We start from the raw sequence: 9,981 nt of genomic DNA, 5'->3' as shown, positions 1-9,981 counted from the left end.
GGGCCAAGACGAAGCACGGGGAGGGTGGTGTGAGCTGTGTCACCGTGTCACAGTGAGGAAATGGTCAAACTCTGGCGGTTGAGGGCAGGCCGTCGATTCGTTGCTAGCAGAAGCCCCATCAAAGCATATTCACGAGACCAGCAAATCACCTCACTCGTCTCAGTTGCCGTCTGTCATCGCCCATCGGTAATGGCTGTCTTGGGTGTCACTAGCGAACCATTTTCCCAATTTACTCTCGAACGCTCTTTCTGGTTGCTGCCGTGCTGTCTTGGTGTCGGCAGGTTGGGGGGTGATGAATCAGGTGAGGGATGGGCTGTTTTGTGGTACCACCGTATCCATACTGCGTACACTGAACGGCGAGACCCACCACGGGAAACCGGTTCGCTTGGCTCATTTTTGCAGCGACGGGTCGGAGACGGTGGTCTTACTGCTGCTGTGCTCCGTACAAACGCCGAGCTGCGCTTGTGTCCCTGTTCCGCCTGTTCCTGACCCTGGATGTGTGCCTGCTTTCAAGGCTGGAGATCTTGCGTAGAATCTCTCTTGCCAGAAAGAAGCATCAAGATGATCTCAAGATGCTCTCCTCCCACACATACCCTCACACACACACACACGCTCGCACTCTCCTCCTGATGGCACCCATCTTCATCGCTGCATGTAGGTAGGTAGCTTGCTTTGGATGAGACGGGAGGAGTGGGCCCGACCGTCGCTGGACCGTCAGACTGCAGCTTCAAGCTCTCTATTTTGGCCCTTTCCCCAGACTTTTTACCCCAGACTTTGCACTTCGGAGACCGCACTAAAGCCGATCTGTCAGGAAGTCCCCTCCAGTGGTTGTTCGACCTGGGCCGCGCCATGCCCGTTTCGGACAATCAGCCAACCAAAGCAGTCGGACCATCTTGCTCACCCAGTCAGGTAATTAGGTACCATTTCCTAGAAGTAGGAGTGAAGGCAGTGGAAGAGAAGGAGAAAGCGGGGGGTTTTGATAGGTAAAGAGTCAAGGCAAGGCAAGAGAACATTGCGTGTACTTTCCTCAGCATGGAAGTGGTACCTTCCAGAATAACCTCATATGAGCTCACGGAGGAAGGCATCCAGGAGTGCCAGGGTCGCAGAGAGAGCAAAGAGAAGGAGCTCCTGTGGGTTGTGGTTCTCTCTTTCCCTGTCAGCTCAGGTCTGCCCCCTGGTCCCTGCGCTGCACCTGCTCCCAGCCCGGACCACCCGTCACCTGCCGCCCGTTCCTCGCCGTGCTCCCTCGCAGCAAGTCGCAGGCCTGCGCGCATCTCATGAGCTTCCATGTCACGCGATCGTCTGGCGACGCCATTGATGGGCAGTTACCCCGCCCGGTCTGACGAAACCGTAATGCATCGACAATGGAATGGCTACCACTCCAAGGCCAATGCAGGGAGCTTGCTGCTTCTTTCCTCAGTCAGGTAAGTAAGTACCTACGGCTTGCTCAGCTCCAGCTCTGGTCCGACAAAACCGACCACTCCCAGGACCCCAAGCACCACTTTTTCGTCTAATACGTACGAGTACACCCCCAATCCAATGTACATCTCCAAGTATCCTCCCACGCCTCACTCTGCACATCGTAACATCAGATACCTCTTCTCGATACTTCACTTTTGACGGACCCCTCTCTTTCCCTCGTCTCCCCTCTCCTCTCCTTACCTCAGGCCCGCACGCCAGGTCAGGCGCCCGACCGGATCGACATCCATCTACCTCCGCTCCTGCCCCCTCCTTCTCTGCCCTTCTTAATCCCCTCCTCATCCCACTTCTCCTCCAACCATCCATCTCACAACCACACATCACCTGTTCAACAAAGGTAGCTACCCCTTTACCCCTTTCCTTCCAAATCGTCATCCATTGAGAGAAGTACGAGAGCTCCTGTTCCTGGGCCTCGGAGCTTGAAGCTTGGAGAAGCTCTTGGGCTGGAGCTTGAGCTTGAGCTTCAGCTCGGGTTGGCATCATGGGAAGCTCCCCTAGCTAACATGCCATCCAGATTACTACACAACACGATCACCTTTGATCAAACACTTCACACAAAACAATTGCCATCATGACGGAACCGCTCACCAAGGTCGACTCAGCTGTCGAGGGTCTCTCTCAATCACCACCCAAGGAGTCCAAGACTCGCCGCCAATCCTCCGCCGCTGCACCTGGTGTGTACAACATCAAGGACCTTGGTACGTCACTGCCTCAACCCCGCACTTGACTTGACCCTTGACTCGGCTACTTCGGGACACGACTAACAACACAACAGAGGAACAAAAGATTGAGCTTGAGCTCGCACCGGAAACACAACGGACAGGATGGTAAGTTGACATCTATTCAGCACACATGATTAGCTACGTTGCCTACTCTGGACTCTCTGATGGCTGCTGTCGCTATACATCAGATAACACAGGCTGACCCCCAACAGGAAGATCAACACTTCATCATCGCAAGTTGAGGACAAGGAAATCCTCAAGCTGCACCTGTCAAAGCCCCCAGTCAAGAAGATTGACCTGCACTTCCCTCTTGGCATGGAAGTAACAGCACGCAACCTCAAGGGAGTAACAATAAAGGACGCCCTGGACGCCATCCACAAGGCATACAAAAAAAGAGTAAGTACACAATTGTAGAGTCCCTTGGTACAAAAGACCCCTGCTAACAAGGGTGCTCAGTCTGACGATGAGCTCGACAACCCGTACCTGGCAGGCTTTGAATGGGACAAGGAGGAGTGCTGGACGCGCCTGGTTGTTCACCTCCAGAAGAACCCCGCAATTGAGAAGATCGGCGGCGGCGGCGGTGGCAAGAAGAAGAAGAACAAGAAGAACGAGGGCGAGGAGTAAACTGCCCTGGCTCTGCTTCTTCGTATCATGTCCAATACTTCCTGGTAAAACTGCTTGCTTCGCTTTGGCTCAATAGGCGACTTGGCGCAATGGGATATTGCGATAGATATCGTCGGATGATTGTCAATGGGTACGGGTCTCTGCTCTGGAGCTTGATGCTTCGAGATGTATAGTTAAGAGGATTATGGAGTTGACGCTCGATCGAGCGGGGTGTCTGGCGGTGATAGCTTGGGTACCCAGTTCAATTGACTCGTTGGCCTTCCACCTGTTCATTCATTTGAATGTGAGAATAACGAGTGATTATGAACACTTTCAAGATCCGAGTCCGAATAGAAAATGACGCTCAGCCGAGAGAAGTGTGTAGTTCGAGTGAGTGGATATGAGTGACAGTCCATTGCGGCTGGCCTGCATCTATCGTGACCCACTCTCCGGGGAGCAAGGGTCCTGCACGCCGCAGCTCCGTAGCGGCTTACCGTGGATTCCACGTGAAAGCCCACACGCCTGGAAGATCCTGACTGGAGAATGATTTGTATCATGGTAGACTAATGTTGGCTTACAGCTTGAATCACTACCAAGGACCCTTCAGGCACAAGATGAGGATATTAATGCTAAAGAATCCGTCAAACAATCAAGGGAAGACCTCTCACTTGTTCGCGGGGTATGGATGGCGGGGTAATTCCATAGTGCACTAACATGGCAGCGCTATGCTTCACAGCTAACTTTGTTAATACGTCAACGGCTCTCTATTGAATGCTTTTTAACACGGAAGATGATGGCCAACTCCCCGCTTGATGAAATATCCTCTCCAGTGAGGATGTGAATGAACCATCCCCAGCAATGCTCAAAACGATTGGCCTCCGATGCAAGCTCTTGAGAATCGCACGATTGAGCGGAACCAACGGCCGGGGGTATCTTCCTTCAAAAGCACATCTGACGGTACCCAAGGTATCCTGAGTAAGCCTGTCGGAAATCGGAATTGGGAGGTCCAAGGTTCGTACCTACCTTGGGGAGCAAAGCACGGACCCCGGCTAACATCGGCAGACGCCGCGTCTTGCCGCACCTTTCCCTCTCACACAAACGCGGAATATGATACCGGCGCACACAAGCTGCCCGCCCGGCTTTGGGAGGAATTGGATGGCATTTCACCCAAACGTCATCCAGAAAAGGTCCGCGGGGGAGGAGGCGGGGAGAACGCGGTGATATTTGAACGACGTGTATCCTCGAAGGAAACATTGGTGTATCACAGTTTTCTTATCTCCTTCATCAATCGGCCTTTTGTGCAAACCATCAACATCACCAAAGCTTGCGACTTCACCCATCTTAATAGCCTTGCCCTCTCAAACAAGAACCCGTAGCAATGCCCGTCACAACGTTTGATTTCAAGGAGAAGTACCGCTACCAGGTCGGCTTCGATTCACATCTAGAGTACGTTAAACCCTCACTTTCCCAATTTCCCGTCTTAGGTTACCACTCATCCCTCTCTCCCCCACAATCTTTTCCCCGGAATATGCTAACATCTCCACCTTCTCTACTCCCCAGATCCGAAGCCGTCCCCGACTCCCTTCCCATCGGCCAAAACGCCCCACAAAAGGCCCCCCACGGCCTCTACGCCGAAAAGCTCTCCGGAACCTCCTTCACGGCACCCCGCCACGACAGCAAACAAGCCTGGCTCTACCGCATCCTCCCCTCCTGCGCTCACCACCCGTACGCTCCGACAACAGCTCCGTCTCCAGAGACCCGTGCCCAGCCCTCTGCGCTTCAATACATCCCCAATCAGCTCCGTTGGGACCCCTTTGACCATGACGAGTCCAAGGAATGGGACTTTGTCGCCGGCATGCGCCTCGTCGCAGGCGCGGGCGACCCAACCCTGAAGCAAGGCATCGGCATGTACGTCTACGCCGCAGGCCGCAGCATGGACTCCAAGGCGGCGTTCTACTCGGCAGACGGCGACCTCCTCATCGTCCCGCAAGAGGGCACCCTCGACATCCGCACAGAACACGGCTGGCTCCTCGTCCGGCCCCTCGAGATCGCCGTCATCCCCCGCGGCGTGAAATACCAGGTCCACCTCCCCTCCGGCCCGGCCCGCGGCTACGCCCTCGAGCTCTACCAGGGTCACTTCACCCTCCCCGAGCTGGGGCCCATCGGCACAAACGGTCTCGCCAACGCGCGCGACTTCCAGGTGCCCGTCGCCTGCTTCGACGAGGACTTTGGCGCCACGGCGCACGAGGGCGAGAATAACTACACCATCACGGTCAAGTTCAACAATGACTATTTTTCCGCCAAGCAGCCTCACACGCCCTTTGACGTGGTCGCCTGGCACGGCAACTACTACCCCTACAAATACGACCTGGGCCGCTTCAACACCATCGGCACAATCTCCTACGACCACCCGGACCCCTCCATCTTCACCGTCCTCTCGGCCCCAAGCGGCGTCCCCGGCACCGCCATTGCCGATTTCGTAATCTTCCCCCCGCGCTGGCTCGTCGCCGAAGATACCTTCCGTCCCCCATACTACCACCGCAACACGATGTCCGAGTTCATGGGCCTCATCACGGGCGGTTACGACGCCAAGCGCGGCGGCAAGGGCGGGTTCGTCCCCGGAGGCGCGAGTCTGCACAATACCATGTCTGGCCACGGCCCCGACGCCGAGAGCGGAGAGGGCGCGAGGAACGCCGAGCTGAAGCCTGCTAAGGTGGGCGAGGGCAGCTGCGCCTTCATGTTTGAGAGCTGTGCCATGGTGGGCGTTACCGAGTGGGGGTTGAGGACGTGTAAGAAGGTGCAGCAGCAGTATGCTGAGGAGAGTTGGGGCGGGGTGCCGGTGCATTGGAAGAAGCCTGAGGGTGTCGTTTCTGGTGGGCACTTGTTGAAGTAAAAAGAAGGAGACGAAGAGATGAAAAGACGAGGCCGGGGTGGTGTGTTCAAGTTGATATTTGATGAAGTACATGATTAGGGGCACAGCTGCCTCCATCCCCAGTATGAATAGCTACAAAAGCAAAGTGTTTGATCAAATTTTCGTCTTATTTCGGTTCATGCTATTAAAACATCAAGTCCACTGTAGGGTCATAGACGGAGGGCGGGTTGAGAAAGTTAAGTTTCGTAGATTTCTGTGATGCAACGAATTCCCAAGCAGGATGACAAAAAGCGACAACCGTTCAGTCTACATTTTGCTCACTCAAGTCGACAAAAGCTCTGGCAAGAAACTCAGCAATTAGGCCTGCATTCCGGCCTCTCTTCAACATCGTGAAATGATTCGCCCCCGAGATACGATGGACAACGGTATCTTCTTCGCCCCCAAGTTAAGCCTCCCACCCATTCGGCCAAAGACTGGTTCCTTTCTCCAAGAGCCATCTCATCTCGCGAGGGTCGTTATCACTGTACTCTGGACGAGGGTCCTCGGGATTCTTCTTTCCCCGAAATCTACGACGAGTCTGCGTTTTCGGGTGTCAATAACTCGGCGCTGCTGCCCCTGGTCAACAACTCCACGATATCAGTATACGAACCCAGGCCGCCGTCACCTGGCGTCTGAAGAGCAGTGCTTTCGTTATTAGTGAGTGAAAGAGTTGTATTGCGTTCTTCGGGTTCGGAATTTGCCGCATAGTCAGTCCGCTTTCTTGTCTGTTGTGATGGACTATAGCTGCAGGCTTGGCCCCGTGGGATGCATCGTTGACACCATAGTTGCCCCTTTCCGCAATGTACTTTGGAATCGGCGCAGTTGTCGCAACTCTTCCGGTAGCTCTCTGCCGCGTTGGGACGATGAGGTCTGGGGTTCATTGTGGTGTGTAGGATTCCTCAATGCGCTTCCCATGTGCTGGAAGGATTTGGGGCAGAATATGAAATTGATACTTAAGACTATGGCTAGCGCGCCAAGAATAACTAAGAAACGCTTATAAGTTCCAAGAATCTAGAGAACAGCGGCTTGTGAGCCCCTCGAAAGGCCACGTCGTCTTTTCATCCATCATGGAGGCATCATATAATGCTCTAGGTGTGGTCTGGTGTAGTGGATTGGATGTAAGCGTGTCTGCCAGGTTCGCAGGCATGTAAGCAGGCAATAGCTGAGACCGTGGGCCTATCTTCCTAGTTCAAAGTGCCTCGTGAGTTGAGGAACTTGAGAAGTACCTTCTCGGAACTTGATCGAGCCTATGAAAGACTTTCGAAGAGACTTTGCCTTCCAAGATATCTCCCAACTGGTCCTCGTACCTTACATCCCGGGGTGTAAGCTCGCGTTCCCGCTCTACAGAGCAGGAGCAATCCGGCGGCTGCGGTTAGAAGCGCCCCAGTGGAGATTGACATCAAGCGGTTCAATGCTAAATGCGGCAGATTTGATCGTTAGATCTTCAAAGGGGATCCTGATTTGCATCCCAAAGAGATTCGGGCGGAATAGCAGGGCTGAGGTGAAAAGAAACTTAAACGCCTGATTATGCTCTGCAGCATTGCAAATGCTTTTCCCTCCTCTGGTCAGAACCACGCAATCTTTCCCGCTGACCATCGTCTCAGCTCTTCTCAGCCTGCAAAATGCGAAGTGATCTTTGCCATGAGGTAAGCTGACGTCTCCCATCCCATCTCGGGCCGTTTCAACCACCTCGTCGGGCACACGCGACGAATCAAGGTTCCCCGCACAAATCCTCAGCCGTACTTTGCTTGGAGAAGAGGATGAGAAGCGATCCTTGGGAATCTCAACAACGAATGAGATGTAGGTCCGTCGCTAGGTTCGGCCGGAGATTCTGCAAGATGGTGTATCGATCCTGGATTGAGGGGTTCGCTTCAGGCATGTTTTCTGACGGTGCCTCGGTCTTTGGAAGTATTCCTCGGCCGACCGATTACGTCGTTTTCTGAACAGTTGCCAGTGAGGAAGGCCAGTAAGCAACAGATCTACCTACTTATCTAAGTAGGTATATAAGCGAGCTGACAAGACGCTTTCTGGCAAGACTCAGATTTCCATCTAGACGATTACATCGCAGTTTCATCTCACTATTGACCAAACCTTCAAGCCTGCGATCTTACTTGTGGTTCTCAAAATGTCCAGTCAAACACCATCATACAAGCCCCTCCCGGCACCCCGGCGCATAGTCACAACTCACCACGCCGCAGGCCAAGCGATCCTCACCACCGACCTCGCCCCTGAACTCCCCAAAGGATCCGTCCCGGGAACAGACCTCTATCTGGCCTACTCCTCCCCCTCCCTCCCCGCTCCGCTCCCCGAAGACGCCGATCTGAACGCTTACAAGACCCACCTCACCTTGAAGCCACCCCTCGAAATCGGCATCGACATCCCCGGAGGCCTCGCCGCCCGCGTCGTTGATTTCCTCCCCGGTGGGCCCGGCGCGCCGATGCATCGGACCGAAACCCTGGACACGGGCGTGCTTGTCGAGGGGGAACTGGAGCTGGTCCTGGACAGCGGGGAGACGGCTATCCTCAAGAAGGGAGATGTCTATGTGCAGAGGGGCACGATGCACGGGTGGAGGAATGTGAGCGAGACAGAGGTGGCGAGGTTGTTTGTTGTGCTTACTGCGGCGGAGATGCCTGTCTTTGGCGGGGAGAAGCTCAAGGAGGTTATGCCTGTCCCTCCTACTGGTTCGGAGGCCGAGTAGTGTTGGTTGAGGGGTCTTTCTCGTATGTTTCGATGAGTGATGACACAGTTGCGGTCGCGAAAGAAGAAGTTTCGATCTATGGGGGTGGTTCTCATCTGGACTTTGGAGGGACGCCCCAACCGTTGCCGATGAGCTGCACGGTAGCTTTGACGCGCTGCAGGAGCTCGGTGGAGTAACTAAGGTGCAGGATTAAGCATTGCCGAGTTTCTTGAGATCTCAAAGAACTAGAACTAAGTGTTCATATTGTTGCATGACCGATATCTTTGACCCGACTACAGCAAGGAGGTGCGATAGAATTTCACGACTATTGACCCGCAACCTCGATCTGTGCCATTCCTGACCAACCTGTATGCTGTGTGAAAGTTGCACTAGAAAACCGAATCGGTTAAGAAGTTAAATTGTAGTAAACATTAAATAGCGTAAGGCTTTCTCGAACTTCGGGGTATCTAAATCTTCTCGCGGCAGTATCCGGTCGTAGCACCGACTGATTGGCATTTCTGTGTGGAATTGGTCAGTGACTTTGTATCCTCCAAGATCTCCGTGTCAACTAACCTTGGTCCAATCGCAGTTGTTGATGGCCTTGGAGGGAATGAAAGCGAAGAACGACTTCTTGTATCGGTGGCACTCCTTAAAGTTCTGCCCATAGTATCCTACTTTTCCGGGGTCCACGCAGGCCTTGACTGTGTCTTCGTCCCAGGGGATGTTATCCTGCAGTCTGCCCTCGTACATGAAGTTGCTTCTCTCGCACCTTTTTGTAGCACAAAGTCAGTACAGGGCGCTTGGAGCTTTGTAGGGATGATGATGGAGTCTATTTACCAGCAAGTCTTGTACTTGGCGCATGCCTCCGTAGAGGTAATGGCAACTGCCGCGATTGTAGCTAGGAGCGATAACTTCATTTTGACTTTCGATGGCCGCAATGATAAGCTCGTAATGAGGATAGAGTTGTTGAACTTTAGCTTCAAGCCTTCAATAGCTTAAAAGTCTCCTGGGGCAGAAGAGACCGAGACTGAATTGATATAGCTTCGACCTTGTGTGAGATGTGGAAACGAGTCAGTAGTCTCCAGAGCTACTATCATCTGAGCGGGTGTCAAATTACACCATGAAGTGCAGTGGGTTAGCATGACTCGATACGAGATTTGGTCGCCCACCGCGCCTGTGTTTTTGGAAGCTTAAACTTCTAACATAGATTGCTCTAGATGAGAGAGCCACTGAAAGCACCGATGATCCGGCACGTTTGCGGCAATGATGATACTACTTGTGCGAGTGGAAGACCGTGTTGTCAAAAGACCGTTGGCGTTTCCGTATGGACCAAGCCTACCCTTGCATATAATAGTCGACCCTCCGGCACGGTAGGCCGGGCGGCGCGGATGCCGTTGATGACTGTTACCAATCGACGGGGCTCATATCCTTGCCCTTTGCCTTCATCGGCTTACCATCAATCGACGCCGTCCGGCCTTGATATGTTTTCGTAAGGAAATCGTGGTAGCCATGGCTGAGGCCCTGTTGAGATGCCATCCAGCACAGAGTATGAAGAACTTATCACGGAGGGATTCAATGGCGACAATAGA

The 9,981-nt window shown here is 53.6% G+C and overlaps 4 protein-coding genes across 4 annotated transcripts; 3 read left to right on the top strand and 1 right to left on the bottom strand.

Annotated features, from left to right (window-relative positions):
• The first annotated feature begins 594 nt into the window (after nucleotides 1-594).
• HER10_EVM0002643 (uncharacterized protein) lies at nucleotides 595-3,463 on the top strand. Its single transcript, XM_035482901.1, has 4 exons — nucleotides 595-2,177; nucleotides 2,255-2,306; nucleotides 2,414-2,597; nucleotides 2,658-3,463. The coding sequence occupies exons 1-4, from the start codon at nucleotides 2,051-2,053 to the stop codon at nucleotides 2,823-2,825; spliced, it is 531 nt and encodes a 176-aa protein (XP_035333801.1). The 5' UTR covers nucleotides 595-2,050; the 3' UTR covers nucleotides 2,826-3,463.
• A 518-nt stretch (nucleotides 3,464-3,981) lies between these two features.
• On the top strand, nucleotides 3,982-5,834 carry HER10_EVM0005980 (homogentisate 1,2-dioxygenase). The gene is made up of 2 exons (XM_035475578.1): nucleotides 3,982-4,250; nucleotides 4,365-5,834. Exons 1-2 carry the CDS (start codon nucleotides 4,183-4,185, stop codon nucleotides 5,695-5,697), a joined length of 1,401 nt encoding a protein of 466 aa, XP_035334019.1. The 5' UTR covers nucleotides 3,982-4,182; the 3' UTR covers nucleotides 5,698-5,834.
• A 2,006-nt stretch (nucleotides 5,835-7,840) lies between these two features.
• Nucleotides 7,841-8,413, top strand: HER10_EVM0012120 (uncharacterized protein; the record flags this gene model as incomplete). The annotated part of the gene is made up of 1 exon (XM_035481521.1): nucleotides 7,841-8,413. The coding sequence occupies one exon, from the start codon at nucleotides 7,841-7,843 to the stop codon at nucleotides 8,411-8,413; it is 573 nt and encodes a 190-aa protein (XP_035334462.1).
• A 439-nt stretch (nucleotides 8,414-8,852) lies between these two features.
• On the bottom strand, nucleotides 8,853-9,914 carry HER10_EVM0011997 (uncharacterized protein). The gene is made up of 3 exons (XM_035481402.1): nucleotides 9,230-9,914; nucleotides 8,966-9,161; nucleotides 8,853-8,910 (listed from the first exon to the last, which is right to left on the bottom strand). Exons 1-3 carry the CDS (start codon nucleotides 9,307-9,309, stop codon nucleotides 8,860-8,862), a joined length of 327 nt encoding a protein of 108 aa, XP_035334459.1. The 5' UTR covers nucleotides 9,310-9,914; the 3' UTR covers nucleotides 8,853-8,859.
• Nucleotides 9,915-9,981: the final 67 nt, after the last annotated feature.

Source organism: Colletotrichum scovillei, assembly GCF_011075155.1.
Source record: "Colletotrichum scovillei strain TJNH1 chromosome Unknown Contig00005, whole genome shotgun sequence".
Classification (NCBI taxonomy): Eukaryota; Fungi; Ascomycota; class Sordariomycetes; order Glomerellales; family Glomerellaceae; genus Colletotrichum; species Colletotrichum scovillei.
The sequence above is the reverse complement of the archived record's forward strand: the minus strand, read 5'-3'. Positions and strand labels throughout refer to the sequence as shown.